We start from the raw sequence: 16,480 nt of genomic DNA on the forward strand, positions 1-16,480 counted from the left end.
TGCCATATATATTTTAAATTGTGCTAGTATTTTCTTAGAATTGTTATTATTAGTGTTCTGTCTTTGAGTTCTCTGCCTCTAGTGCTATTTTCCCCATATGCCTATTATTTTTAGTGTGCAATTTTGCAGAAAGGGATTTTTCAGGAATTAATGTATAATATTAGAGCAGAAACTCCTATAGTTTAAAAATCTATCCTAAAAGTTTCTATTATATAAAGTACATTATAGGATAGGGAATTTAATGATCAATCATGAAGGGTGAACTGATTGGAGTTAAGACTGAGTAATGCAAGCAAGGCTTCAGTATTTTTCATTTACCATAGAATACGTGTTAACTATAAGAACATTATGGGGCTATTGTGTTTGTATTCTTTAGGTTAACCTTGGTACTTTTTTTTAGAGGTATAATGCTTTAAAAGTTCTTTGATTCTGTAATGCCCAGGTATCCATTATGAGCTACCATAATTTAAGGGATTTGAGAGAGTATGTTTGTCTTTTATCAAATCAGCCTCCTGCCTTTGTGCGTGTTTTATACAATTTAATATTATGCATATCGTAGTGACTCTGTAAATAAGAACTGAAAGAAAACTTTTCAATTAGGAACAATTTGACAATCAAGAACTAGAAAATAATTCATAAGCATTTTTGGATTGGCCATTGGTGATCTAAGAGTTTTTCTTGAGACTTAAATAGGGGTAATATAAAAGATTAATTCAAATAACCCTGGAAGGATTCTCAAATCAGTGCCTAGGATGAGGTCACATCAGGCAGTCAAACAGCAAAAACACTAGGGTTCTCTATTTAATTTCATGAAGCTTTGGGGCTTGCACTGTGCTTCTCATTTATGCCCTCACGTATTTGATCGATCCTACTTGCATTCCTTTAAGATCTTGCAACCCATTACACATAGCCTATCAGTTTTCCATGTAGTATAGCAGTCTTGGACCCTCTTGTTTCTGTGACTGACCAGCTGGTACTATAGATTACGTCTTAGATCTTATGTTTTTACATATAATAATAATTATCATTATTCTAACTCTCTGAGTAGAATAGAGTTAGCTTCATTAAAATCACAACTGAAAAATAAAATAAAATAGAAAATCACAGGGAAAGGAAAATAATAGACAACTGGGATCAATACCTTAAATATGTACCACAAGTTCCTTCCACTTGCTAAAGGTGGGCCACAGATTTTGCCCTGAGTTTCCTAGTGACCTGAGTAAAGAGGCAAACACTATCACCTCATAATGCCTGGTAGCCATTACAAAAAAAGACATAGCCACAAAGGAACACTTTATTATTTTGAAGTTTCAGTAACTCCTATGTGGATCCCTACACTGTGGTAAATCAGATTAAACATACAAGGTTGACAGTACTCTTTTTGCTTACGTTAGAGGAGAAATTAGAACCTAGAACTAATGTAGGCCAAACAAAAGTAGCTAGCACAAAAACAAGATAGTCACAGCTTCTCCCTGATTTTATTCCCGCCACAGACATTTGCAGAATTTAGCAGTGGTAGAAGAAAAAAGCTCCCATTAACTTCTGTCCCACTTACCCCAATTTCAAAGAGATCCACAAAGATAGAAGAGGCAACCTACAAAGAAAAAAGAAAAATCTCAATTTTTAAATATTTTTTAAAAGATCTGAAAAGGATCTCTGGCTATAAAATTGTCCTGACCACTCTCAACAACAGCATAACCAGTCTAGAGGCCAAAAATATTTACACACTAGATTCTGAGGCATCACCACTGATCATACTCAAAAGCCTTCATAAGCATCTAGACAAGGACTCTTTCTTTGACATCTGCCTGATGGTCTCCAGAACAGAATAGCTGGTAAACACAATAGCTACAGCAGGAACAACTGAATATGCTTTCCATCTTAAAGCTACTGAGAAAGAGGACCATTTATTAAAGACACATAGGAGAATTGGATGAAGTTTGGTCTCACTGTTAAACCAGGAACTACAACAGAATATTTGTGATCATAAGCTAATCTCATAGACATGGCCCTGTGGAACTTGGGTTTGGGGAGCAGAATTTTATGGAAGTAATGATGCTAAAAGTTCACTAGCTCAGGACACAGAGATAAATGATTGATAAGGTCCTGACAATTTTTCTAAATGTACAAAGGTAGGATATAACATGATGGTCCGATGGTTTCATTATGAGAAGTAAAGCCCCCAGATCTATGCTCAACCAGCCAAAAAGTGTTTGCTCAAGAACTGCTCAAAAAATATACTTTTGATTATTATGTGTATGGAAACTCCTTTTTATTGACAGAAAAGAATATTGAATATTAATCAGACATTTCTCCTTTCCTTAGCAATTTTCATTCCAGTGACTTAAAACTGTCATGCAAAATCTTCTAAGAGAGTAAACATTGGTGTACATAGTGTAACTATTTTAAACAGCAGAATTTATCGGTGTTGTGAATACCTTACTTGATAACTTGATTTTTGTAAAGGGTAAAAATGTAGTTATATTGTTTACAAGCCAAATTTCATATCAAAGCCTAAAGAAGAAATATTAGCTACTGTGAAAAGGATTTTTCTACATTCTAGAAAGACTTTTCTGATGTTATTTAGCTGTTTTCCAAAACTGAGAAAATCCTTGTATTTTTCCTGTTTTATATTATTTGTGATTTTTGTGTCTGCCTGACAAAGTGACAGGCATAGAACTTCTGGTGAAAAACCTAAGCTCCACTTTTGCTGAGGTGGAAAGTCATATTAGTCTTGCATCTCAAATATCGCATTTCCCTCCTTTACATTATGCATCAAAACTGTAAAAAATTATGGAGTCAAAGGGATTTTCCAGGTCATCAGTGGTCTATTCTAAAATTTAAGCATAGATTGTATAGTACCTGGGGTATTTTCTCAAGCAGCTTTGCCAGAGGGACATGCTGTTTTGCAATTTTTTTCTTCTTCGATCCATTGTTTAAAGTCATTAAACAGTGATTGCCTTGATTATGGTACACAGGAAAGGTATAGCCTATATTTTGAAGTAGGATTATAGTGAATAAAATATGGGCTTTGGATTCAGACTGATTTATGTTTAAATCCTGATTGTAACACTAGTTGCTATTTGACCTTGCAAAACAGCTAACCTCACTAAACTTTAGGAAACTCCTGTATAAATTGAGTATGACTATGAAACTTGCAGAGTTTTTTGAGAATTAATAAGAAGTAACGTATAAAACATCTAGTGCTACTCCTAATACTTAATCTGTATTCCATATAGTGTAGCTATTATATACATTTACGTTTTGTAGATTAAAAAGTACTTTCATGCATAACTTCATTAAATCTTCACATCGCTCTTATAGAGAAAAAGGATGAGTAATTTTTTAAAGTATTTTTTAAACGAGGCACTAAAGCTCAGCAACAGGCTAGTACCACAGAAAAGATTCAGTAAGATACAGAATTTCTGAGTACTGATCTAGAGCTCATATAACAGATATAGCCCTTGGGAGGTGGGTGTGGCAAGGTAAGCTTCTCTGAAAGAGTTTGGTCACCTTTGACATTGTCATACTTCCAGTCTGACCTTACCCTGCATCAGAACCAGATAGCTGAGAACATTCTGAAACTACAGACCTTGCCCCCAGGGAGAGGTGTGGGGTAAGTGATGACAAGGTACAGGGTTGATCCGTTAACTAACAGTGTTATAACTGTGTCCCAAGTTATAATTAGAAAACAAATATACACGCAATAGAGCTTGCTTGTTTATTTTGTTCTTAAAAGGGATGTTTTAAAAATTTCATAGTAAATGTTTGTTTCTTAACATTTTTATTGGCTTAGGGGAAAGGGTTATGCTATGGATAGATGGCATTTTAGTTAAATTCAGACTATACACAACATATTAAAAATCACTTTAATTTTGAAAGCTTGCATAGAAGATTATCATATCAAATATGTCAGCTAGATTCAAGCTTGTGTGGACAATGTAGATTTATCAGGCTTTTGTTTTCATTTTCTTTAAAAATGTACAGTGAAAAAAATCAGAAAACATGTGGGGGAAGAAAAGATAAGGTTGAATCAAAACTAGGGTTGCAAAGATTCACTGCTTGCATTGAACACAACATTTAACTTTGGAAATGCCCTTATGAATTACTTTAATGAGATAATCAAACAGTACTTGATAACTAGGAAGTCAGCAATTTTGTTTGCAACTTGTAAGAGAGGGGATAGAAGCAAGGCATTTGTTAGTCCATGTGGCATGATTTCTGTAATTTAGAAAAAGATACCTGTCTGGGTGAAGATACAGAAACATGTCCCTTTATCACAGTCCCATGTCAAGTACATAACTTGCTAAGCAGAGCAGGGGTTGGAGTTCAAACTCCAAATATCTTTCCTCAACTAACTGAATAGAACTAACTAAGATTATGTAGCTATCCTGGAGAGGAAGAAGAGAATTGAATTTTGAGAGTGTAGAAGGTTGGTTTAGTGTAATAGTGAAGAAGTAAAAGTGCATTTGGTGTAAATGCAAGAAAGGAAAAAGAAGCAGAAGGTGGGAAAGAGATCAAGGCTGTAGAAGAACAAAATGCCAATTTTTTTCAATTTTCAGTTTTTGTTGAGGCATAGGAATGCTAGCATCTTCCCACTGCCCACCTTCTTAAGAAAGAGGAGAGAAGAGGAGAGGTAAAGCAGAAAAAGTTTTCATTCAGTCTGCTCTTCACTCTTTGTTACTCATTAGACATAGTGCAGTACTTTCAGAATTTTCCTCATTTGCAAAACATTTGGGGATTATTTTCCTTAAAGGTAAGGACATTTTGGGTGTATTTTGCAAATGAAAGAAAGAAGGCACAAAGGGATTCTGGAACAAGGTCACCCTATTCTTTGGGACAAAACCAGGATTAGAACCCCAGTAATAGAAATGCCACTGGAAAGTGTGTCAGCAGAAAGTGAGATTTCTTTCTATAGCAGTTTTTATGCCCCAGTGAATTATTCTTTTTTTAGATTCATCGACCAATAAAGTATTAAATTTAGTCAAAAGGAGATGCTTTTTTACTATCAGTAAAATTGGAAGCATAGGATAGTCTATAGAATCTGCTAACAAACAACACAGATCTCTGGGGGAAAATGGTGATAAAGATGATAGTATTCATTTCTTTTTGTTTCTCTGAAAATACTAAGATCAAAAGATGCTGAGATCTACAGCTTTGCTCTCTGGATTTATGTGGGGCCCTGCTGGTTGCTTTTTAAAAGGAAAGGATGCTTGATTAGTGTTAACACCAGGAGGCTGAAAACCTGTCAGGCTTTACATAAAAAATCTGTTGCTTATGCCCAGTTTTCTGTTAGGGTTTCTGCATAGTGTCAGCATTTATAATCCCTAAGTAATTTAAAAGAATTACTCCTTAAACTCTTTATTATTCTTAAACAAAAACATATTTCATGTAATTTTTTCTTAAGAAATGACTCCTTTTCTTTGATTACTGTCATTCTTTGGAACCAGCATATACAGCTCCTACTGAGTTTATTTCTAATCAACACAAATTCATAACATTCACTGAAAGAAACATTGAAATCAGGAGAACAGAATACTAGCTTGATATAGTCTAGAAACAGAAAAACATGTGATCAAGTCCCTAAGTCTACTTTAATTCCCTTAAGCCTTTCCATCTTCTATGCTAGTCTATGAACATCTTCAACAGACTCCTGCCTCAGGGCCTTTGCACTTACTGTTTCCTGGAATACTCTTTTTACAGATATATACATAAGTCACTTTCGCAGTTTCTTCTAACTCTGTTCAAGCACCACCTTATCCAAGAGAATTTCTCTGACCATACTTGTAAAAACAACTTCCCTCCACCTCACTATCGATCTCTCTCACATGCTTTATTTTTATTCTTTCTTGTCTTCAACTACAGTGAGTGCCAAAAAAACAGGGACCTTATCTGTTTTGCTTATTGCCTTATCTCTAGAGCCTAGATTATATGTGACACATAGTAAGCATTTTATATATATTTGCTGAACAAAAGAAAGACACTTAAGGCCAGCTCTTGGTGCCTTGTTTTAAGAGGTCTAATTCAGCCTACTAATTTCTTCTTCTTCTCCTTCTTCGTCATCATCATCATTATTATTGATGGTATCAGTAAAGATCCAACCATAACAATATAAACCATTCTGAATATTTAAATAGAGGGAATTTAATGCAAAGGATTGATTACATGAGTGATAGAAGAGACTGACAAGCCAATAGATCACCGTCAGCAGGAAAATTCCACCACTCCATCCAGGAAGGAGTTAGTTTTATCAGAGTCCAGAGGTGAGAATCCAACAGCAGAAGCTGGAGCCATAGGATGAGATGGGAGTGGGAGCTTCTGTTGCCTAAAGCTGGAACCACAAAAAGATTCTATTTCTGCCTAAGATGCTGCCTGAGGTAGAGAGGAAATGAGAAAATTCTGTGGCTTCTCCCGCTAGTGTCTTCCATGGCCTGAACACAACAAGAAGTCAGCTGACACAGAAGCCTGGAAAAATGGAGTTTCCAGAGTTCTTTCCCCCGAAATGCAGAGCAGAGCAGGGAGAAGGTGAGGGACAAGTTTAAGGTTGCCTTAGACCCAAGACCAGCACAGCTGCTAATGGTTATTTCAAGAAAGCAAATGCCAGGTACAAAGCTAAACAGTTTACACGAATCCTCACCTATGAGGTAAATACTAGTATTATCCCCAGTTTACAGACAAGGCTTGGAAAGTTAAGTACATTGCTCAAGGCCATGAATTAAATAAACGAGAAAGTTAGAGTTGAATCCAGGTCTGTCTTACTCCAAAATTCTTACTTTGGGCCCTTTCATTCTATAAAAGAAAAAAAAAGTAGCTTGGAGAAGATAAGAAACTTGCAGCTGGAAATGACAGCCCGAGTTACTCCTTTCAGGTTTTTGTATATCTTAGAGCACAAACCTTACGCTGTTATTGTAGCATTTAGAGAGTGTCCAGAGGAGTTGCCACTCCAATGAGGAAGGTGTCCTTTCAGCCTGAAACTAGTACTAAGCCACTTTTCTGTTTACTCTGTTGTAAAATGGGATTATTAATTACAACTACCTCACAGGAGTGCTGAGAGAGATTAAAAAGATATTACATCTAAAGATCTCTGCATGGTGTGCCACAGAGTAGGTACTTACTAAATGCTCGACTAATGCAAAGTAACTGTTAACATTTCTGTTGTGTTTACCTTTGGAGTGATTATCACAGGAAAAGAGTAGATCAGAAATTTTATAAAGTGTTATTCAAGTGCTTCATTAAATAGTAATATCCTCCCATAGACCTTTTACTGCTACTTAGGGGAATCCTTACAAGATAGTTAAGAATGAGATTTTTGTTTGTGAGTGAATAGCTCTCACAACACCTTAATTTGTTAATTCAGGGTTTTTTTTGTGTACCAGTGCTTTTCTATGAAATGTCATCTCCTCTTATGCTTCTATACAGTTTCTTTCTTTCATCTAGGATGGACTTTTCCCAACTATTCCCAACATATGACCTTTTCCTTCCTGTCTCCAAAGTTTTACTTGGCTTTATTAATAGTTTTTCCCCCTAGAAGTACTTTTCCTTTCTGAATCAGCTCAATTCCTATAATATTTTATAATGTTATAAAGAATAAGTATTTGTAATACTTTTATTATAATTATAATACGCTCAAGAGTTTGTTCCCCAGGAAATATTTCCTTAACCACATGACATATTGATGCATACACTGCCTATAAGCAAACTGTAGCGTGCCATCTTAGACTTATTGCCTGAAACAATGCTGTATTTCTGTTTGTGTCTTGTTTCTCCAACTAGATTGCAAGCCATGCTTGGATGAACTTTTAGGTGGTTGGTGCTTTACAGATACTTTAGGTTTATGTGAAAACTTGTAACTAGAGTCAAAAGCATTTGTATTTTTCAAAATTCATGATATTTCCTTAAAAGCTAGTCTTGCTGCATGACAAAGCTACTGACAAATTTAGTCCTGGTGTAAGATGCCCTGAAAATGGCTAGAAAAGGGAAATATTAGCATACCATAAAACAAAACCCATCTTTCTATATGATGCCGTATGTAGCCTTTGGTTAACAGTTACTTTACATTTTTAAAAAAGTAAGAAAGGCAATTCGACAAGCAGAATCATTAGGTTTGGCACTGCAGTGTCATATTTTAATGTGCAGAAAAATACTTTTAAATGCAGGGCTCATAACAGAATGTAGACCTTCTACCCCTATTTCAGAGTCTAAGTCTTTGGACTTGATTTCATAGAAATTGGAACCACAGTATATAGGAAGTAATGATGACCGTGTAAATATTTGCGCATTGTGGTCTATTGTTTTTGCACTTGCTTCAAGGGACTGTTTGTGATATACTGTCCTCAGAAAACTATATAAAGTAAATGTAGAGATCCAAGGGAAGGTTGTAAAAAGTCCTCACAATGATCTCTGAGAGTTTCTGTAACAAACTCATCATCTATTCACAATTAAGAATTTTATTAATGATTTGTTCTGTTCTTCCATATTTAAGGGGGATTTTTCTTGGTCATAGTTTCAAAAGCAGGAGCTTTGTGTTTTAGGTGCTATAGCAGCAGAACTCCAAAAGATAAGTCAAATTAGGTCATATTTCTTAAACAGTATGAGATATCATACTTTTTATTCTCTCTGAACTTAAATATTGAATTTAGGATGGCCCTGTGGTATAAGCTAGACCTAGCTAGATTGGCAAGATTTTCCTCTCTAAAAAATTCAGATAGAAGAAACATTCCAAAATTTTAAAAACAAACAATTCTCTCTTCACTCTTTTAACATCCTTCTCTCGCCTCCACCCAACGCATGTACATGTTTTGAACCAAATTAGTACTTTATTTTCTGCGATGTTAAAGATTAAATGTAAATCTTCATAAGTCTAAATTCCTTGAATTTAAAGGTGTTTAAACTTGAGGCCTAAACTAGCATTTTGCCCAGTTCATTCCATGTCTTAAAATATGGTTTTTCTCAGGGCTAGACAGTAAACAGCTATAGTAGTAGAGATCCAAACCACAATTAATAGTGCTGAATGTCATGTTACAAACCTGCCTCTTGATTCCTTAAAATAAAGAGCTGGGAGTAGCTGTGGCAACTGGACCTGAAATACTGCTACCAAAAAAAGATTTTGTGTTTTAGTTTCTTCACCTAGTTTTTATGTGCATTTATAAAGAGATACCTGATGGATTGATTGTAAAGTGGACCAAGACATGCATCTGAGTTATATGGAAACTGTCTAACACTTAACTTTGTTTAAATGGCTTCAGTTATTTCATTTTTGACTAAAATTACAATTCAGACACTGCAGTCTGAATACTGGTTGTAAAACAGTAAGGCAAATGCCAAAATTATAGCCAGAGAGTAAGGAAGGCAGTGAACTAATGTGATGGAGTTCAGGCAATTTTAATTTTAGGGACATTGTCCCTTGGTTTTGGAATTTTTCAACAATCGTACCATTTATGATTTTATTTCATTTTAGCCATGTCCTTTGGGGGCCCGAGATTTTCGAGAGAAACAGTGTGCAGACTTTGACAATATGCCTTTCCGTGGAAAGTATTATAACTGGAAACCCTATACTGGAGGTAATGTATAACCTGGCAGAGCATTCATCATGCTTGAGAGCTTTGAAAACATAAAAGAATATATAAATACGTACACACACATATTTCAACACATACTAGTAAAAATTAGTGCTTCAAGTCAAAGCAGGACAGCTCTTACAGTATCATAAAGGTCTTATGTTTTAGTTTCCCTCTAATAATGCTTATATTTTAGTACAAATAGCAAAAATCATTTTTAAAAACTTAATTCTGTACCAAGGTCCTGGAAAGGATATAAAATTAAATAATATTTTTGAATTCTTGAGACTTCCTTGAGGTTTATGGGCATCATATTATAACCATTTATAATCATAGAATATTTGAAATTATCATCCTAAAAACAAATTTATAACAATATGAATTAACTCAAAAGAAGCCAGGAAAATCTATTCTTTCTTGGAGTAAAGCCAAAGATCTTTACATAGGTTTCTATTTTCTTTTTTAGAATGTTATTTTTTGGAAAACAATTTTGGTCTTTAATTTGGGCATGCATCAAACATTAATTGTTTAGTAAGCACAAGAAGTTTTCTTACACTCCCAAAATATGAACTAAATTTTGTTAAAAGTTTTTTTGGGAAAACTGAATGTTCACTTAGAATTTTTGTTTGTTTTATGGACATCTTTGAAAATTTTTCAACTGTTTACTCACCACAACAATTCTACCGTTAACATTTTAGTATGCTTTTTTTATTACGTGTCTAGTCATCTCTCTATCTACTCATTATTCTATTTTTTTTTTTTTTCGGATGCATTTCAAATAAATAGTAGTTGTTTCCTCTAAGTCCTTCATCATGTATAACATTAACCCCAGTTTAATATTTATTTACTTTTTTCTTTCGAGGTAAGATTATGTACAAAGAAATGCATAAAACTTAACTGTACTTTCCCTGAGTTTTGACAAATGTATATATCTGTAAAACCCTATTGAAATATAGAACATTACCGTTACCTCCCAAATTCTCATAGTCCTCATAGTCAATATGCCTCCACCTACTTCTTCCAAGAGGCAACTGCTGTTCTGATGTATTTTTTTCCATAAATTAGTTTTGCCCGTTCCAGAAATTCATTTACATGAAATCATGTCATATTTACTCTTTTGTGCAAGCCTTCTTTAAGCCTAATGTTTTTGAGACCCATCAACATTATTACATGTATAAGTGCTTCATTCCTTTTTATTGCTAAGCAGTATTGTCTTGTAATAACCAGTTTGTTTTTCCATTCTGCTTTGATGGACATCTGGGGGTATTTCTAGTTTTCAACTGTTAGGAATAAACTGCTATGAATATTTGCATATAGGTCTTTATATGGGCATATGTTTTCATTTTTGGATAAATGCTTCGGGGTGGAATTGCTAGGCAATTGGGTAGATATGAGTTTAGCTTTAAAAGAAACTGCCAGATTTTTTTCCAAAGTCATTGTACCATATCACATTCCCACCAACAATGTTTGAGAGTTCTATTTGTTCCACATCCTTGCCAACATTTGGTATTTTCAGTCTTCTTCTAGTGGGTATATAATAATGTCTAATGTAATTTTAATGTGCATTTCTGATTATTGATTATGCTCAGCATGTTTTCATGCACTTGTCGACCATTTATTTATCTCCTTTTGTAAAGTGTTTCAATCCTTTGCCTATTTTTTAATTCATTATCTTTTTATTCTCTAGTGGTGGTCATTTATCAAATAACTTTTATGAATATTTTCTCACAGTCTTTGGCTTTTCTGTTGCTTTTTAAATGGTATTTCAGATGAGTAAAGCATTTTAATTTTGATGAATTCTAATTTTTCAAGTTTTTATCTTATGGTTATTGTGTTCTATGTCCTATCTTAGAAATATTTGCCTAAATCAACTCAAGAAGATACTTTCTTGTATTTTCTTCTAACAGCCATGTTTTTGATTTTCACATTTAGATCCATGACCTAAAAATAATTTGGGGGTATGGTATATATTTGTAGTGTACTCATGGACTCTATTTTGTTTAATCAATTTATTTGTCAGCCTTTATTGCTGTAACTCTATAGTCTTGGACACAGGTAGTGTAAGTTTCTCCAACTCTGATCTTTTTTCCCAGAGTTCTTCAGATATTCTAAATGCTTTGCATTTCTATATAAATGTTAGAATTTATGGTTAATTTTTACAGAAAAATATGCTAGGCATATGATTGATGTTATCTTGAATCTGTAGATCAATAAAGGGAGAACCGATAAACTTAAACATTAAATTTTCTAATTCATGAACATGGAATATATCTCCATGTATTTGTTTTCTTTAATTTCTCTCAGCTATGTTTTGTAGTTTTAGATGTACCACTTTTGTTAAATCTATTCCTGAGTAATTTATGTGTTCTGACACTATCGTAAATAAAAGTTTAAAATTTTTTACTTTTAATTTTTAGCTCTAGTACATAAAGATAAAGTTAATTTTTGTATATTAACTTTGTATTCTATTACCGTTCTAAATTCCCTTATTAGTTCTAATCACTGTTTTGTAGATTACTTAGGATTTTCTTGGTAAATAGTTATGTTATTTGGAAGTAGAAACTATTTCAATCTTTACATCTTTTATTTTCTTTTCTTGCCTTAATGCACTGGTTTGGCCCTTTGGTACAATTTGTACATGTGTTGATTATTATGTGATTATGTGATCTTTCTTATTCTGTTAATATGGTGAATTACTTGATAGATTTTATAATGTCAAACAAACATTTTATTCCCAGGGTAAACCCCATGTAGTCATGATTTATTTTTTTAAATTTTATTGTACTTAATTGCTAATATTTTATTAAGAATGTTTGCATCCGTACTCATAAGGAATGCTAATTTCTAAATTATATTTTTGTCATATCTTTGATGAGTTTTTGACATCAGAGTTGCTCTTACTTCCAGAAATAGAATCCTTATTTATTTTGAAAGGGTTTGTAGGCTTGGTATTATTTATTCCTTAGAATAAATTTCACTAGTAAAATCACACAGGCTTGATATTTCATTTGTGAAAAAAATTATTTCATTACAGATTCAACTTCTTTAATAGATATAGAGCTATTCAGATTTTTTTATTCTTATGTCAGATTTTGAATTTGTGTTTTCAAGTAATTTGTTAGCTTCATGTTATCTAATTCATTAACAGAAAATTGATCATAACATTATCTTATTATCCTGTTTAATATCTGTAGGATCTGTAGTGATGTGATGTCTTTCACCTCTGATATTCATAATATGTGTTTTCTTTTTCTTCATCAATCTTACTGAAAATTACTTACTTGAAATTGAGATTTATCAATTTTATTAGTCTTTCGAAGAATTAACTTTTGGCTTTAGTACTCTTCTCTATTACTATCATTTCTTCTTTCGTTAATTTTTATTTCCAAATATTTGATATTCTCTAGATTTTTTGTTATTGATTTCCAATTCAATTCTATTATGGTCAGAGAATGCCCCATATGATTTAAATCTTTTTTAATTAATTGAGATTTGTTATGATACAGCTCGTTATCTATGTTGGTGAATGTTCTATGTATACTTGAAAAGGATGTGTTTTCTGCAATTGTTGAATCGTGTTCTATAGATATCAATGAAGTCTAATAGTGTTGTTCAAATCTTTCATGTTCTTTCTGATTATTTCTGCTCTAGTTCTTCTGAGAGAAGTATGTTAAAATCTTCAACTATTACATGGCTTCGCTTCCTTTTTTTTTTTAGTTTTTGTCTCATTTATTTTGAATCACTTCTATTAGGTGCTTATACATTTGGGATTGTTTTGTCTTACTGTATGAAGAGAAGAAGTAAGTGTCTGAAATAAATCAGATTTAATTAGCATCTAGATAATTGCATACTGAATGAATTAATCCTCAATTCAAATAAGCTTTAACTAAAGGTAATTGATAATGTGACTTTCCATTTAGAGAATAATCTTAAATCCCTTCTTGAAATAATAGCAATACCTCTTCTGCAAACTCGCCATAGCAGAGGAATCTGAACACATCTTCAGCAGTTAAAAATGAGGAAATTTATTCCTATTATTATCATGTAGTGTAGTGTGGGCCAAGGAATACAACCATAGCATTTCTATTTCTTGCCTACCAAATACTACCTTACATAATATTAAAATTGAGTAAATGAAAGACTCATGTTCTCTTTTTAAAACCTGATACATAAAAAGCAATATTAAATTCCAAAGCATTACAATAAAAAATGGAAAAAGAACTACATTGAGTAGTAATGAAAAAAATCCCAGTAATATTCATGGAAATTTAGAGCAATTTTATTTATGAGAATCTTACAAAAATAGGTATAAATACTTTGGTTATCAGTTCAGAAAGAAATTATTCTATTTGTTACTCGTTATTTCTGTGCTCAGTACAGCAAAATGTACCATTAACCTAAACCTAATAATAATATTATAGTTTGTATAGAAATTCTATAGACTGTAGACAAAGAAAATGGAAGAAAACATGAACTTAGGCCCAAGGTTGTGAACTGGCAGTCCAGGAATCAATTTTCACTTCCATACATGTTTTAGCTTCCTCAGTATTTTTGAAAACTTTGAGTCGCCAAGAAGAGTTTATATTTTTAAAATGTGGTTTTCCTCTTACCTTGAAAAAACAGGATGTCAGACAATATTGGTCGATCTTCTTGTAAGACGACAATCAGCTGTAACAGTGATCTTCCCTTCAGTGGAATGCTGTCTAACTTATCAATGTCTTCACTACTCACTTGGCTTCTCCTTTTACTTAACATACCTTCACTCTGCAGTAACTTTGTTTCTACCTTCACTGAGACCTAGGCATGTCATTTCATCTTTCTACCCTATTTTTTTTATTAGAAGTAGTCTTCTTTATTTCAAGGAGAAATTTTATCAGCATAATTAGAATGAGACCAAAGTGTTTTAAACTTCATGGGATAAAGATCTAACATAAAATATTCTTAAATCATATTTTTGATCAATACTTACATATTTATAAATAGCTTTCTCATGCACTATTTTGAATAAAATAAATTTATATTTATTGCAACTTTTCTAGTATACTATGAGGTTATGATATGTACTCTGCTCATTGTTTTAAATGGCTATTTATGCCTATTTTTCACGTCAACCTTAAAAAAAACAAATTTCAATGACTAAATGAAAATGCTCAAGTTACTATATGCATTTATTCACAAAATAAAATTTGATGTTATTTTAACAATTTAATTTTAATGCTGTATGTAATATTTATCTTCAGTTATTAATCTCATAAGAATTATTCAAATTTAATGCTATGTAATTTTATCTTTGATTTGCTAATCTGGTAATAATATCTCCATGCTAAAGCCATGTTCATGGAATATGATATGTTTAAAACAGGTACAAATTTAGTTTTATTTTACAACTACCATATCCCTGCTTTTTGTACCAGCTTCAGTAACAAGTTACACATGTTGCAGGAATTCCTATTTGTAATATGAGGTTATTGTCTCAAGCCTCCTTAAACTTTATTTCCTTAATTCTTTTTTTAAAATAGTTCTTAATTCATTTATTTTTTTTCAACATTCAGTACCTCCACTGTGATCTCTTTTGACTGAAAATATATCAGAAATACCTAAAAATTTAAACTTTAAAATTGCTTAGCAGGTCCTTCATCAGGTTACACAACCAATGAAAATAAACATGAGCATTTAACAAAGGAGGAAAGAAGCACACACATCGAGGCATATGGTCAGAGAGTGATGTCTGCATGAATTGTAAATTTGCTGTGGATAATATCGAATCACTGTTCCTTAAGAGAACCACTTCATTTATTTCTTTTCTACTATATTTGTCCAGGTGGGGTAAAACCTTGTGCACTAAACTGCTTGGCAGAAGGTTACAATTTCTACACTGAACGTGCTCCTGCGGTGATTGATGGGACTCAGTGCAATGCGGATTCACTGGATATCTGTATCAATGGAGAATGCAAGGTTGCTCAGATTATGAATGTCACTCCTTTTTGTTGGGGTTTTTGAGAGTTTTCTCTTTTTCTTTAGATAGTAGCACCTAATTAATATCATACTCAGTTATAATAAAGCTATGTTTGAAAGAAATTCATTTTCTAATAAGGATGACTATATATATTTAAAGGTAGAATGATCCATTAATATTCAAGTACCATGCAAATGTGATTTATTCTGGTGTTCTAGTTATATTTATAGTGGTTTCTTGAGCTACGAAAATATTTTGGACTTTAATTTCTGTTACTCAGATTCTGTTCCATTTACAAACAAAATGATAGAAAAAGAGGGGATGAGAATTCAGTTCTTATTCATATGGCTACCATATGTTCTCAATGGAAGATAATTTGATATATTTCATAGCATAATTTTCCTCAAAGTGTGAAAAAGCTATGTTTCTCATACTTTGTCTCCTTTTAAAACATTTACAATGGTTTTCATTATAGAGTTAGTCTTAACCTTATTAAAGAATTTACCCTGGAGAATTAGCCAGATTGGTTGGAAGTTGTGGGAGAAAATTCATGCTCTTTTTCTAGAGCTGTATAAGAATGTTATCATAATAAGAAAAGCCATGAAAACTACTATTCTCAATTTTTTCCTTGTTTTTCTTTTACTTATAAAGAGAAGCACAAAACCATGTCCCAGGAACTGAGAAAGAAGAGATAAAAACTGTCTGTTTTAGTTAATCTCATAACTTCTTATGAAATTCTCTGTCTTCTGACTACTAGCTTTCAAATACATATGATACTCTTGTGTGAGTTGAGGAGGATGGGGTGGGAGGGGGATGTGTGGGTGGATGTGTTTACCTGAGGAAGAGGTTTTTGTGACAGTATTAAAATTTTTTTAGATAACAATGACCGAGGTACAGGTTTTATTCAAATTACATGCCTGGTGTCAGTGGCTAAATATCAAATATATAAATTCAAGTGCCAAAATAT

At 32.9% G+C, this 16,480-nt stretch overlaps 1 protein-coding gene across 1 annotated transcript in view; it reads left to right on the plus strand.

The window, feature by feature from the left end:
- Positions 1–16,480, plus strand: part of ADAMTS6 (ADAM metallopeptidase with thrombospondin type 1 motif 6) — a 255,221-nt gene that overhangs the window by 174,114 nt on the left and 64,627 nt on the right. Inside the window, exons 14-15 of the mRNA XM_023537208.1 lie at positions 9,458–9,560; positions 15,379–15,543. Coding sequence (XP_023392976.1) covers positions 9,458–9,560; positions 15,379–15,543 — 268 coding nt within the window. The remainder of the gene's footprint in view (positions 1–9,457; positions 9,561–15,378; positions 15,544–16,480) is intronic.

The sequence above is a fragment of the Pteropus vampyrus genome, unplaced genomic scaffold (assembly GCF_000151845.1).
Source record: "Pteropus vampyrus isolate Shadow unplaced genomic scaffold, Pvam_2.0 Scaffold182, whole genome shotgun sequence".
NCBI lineage: Eukaryota > Metazoa > Chordata > Mammalia > Chiroptera > Pteropodidae > Pteropus > Pteropus vampyrus.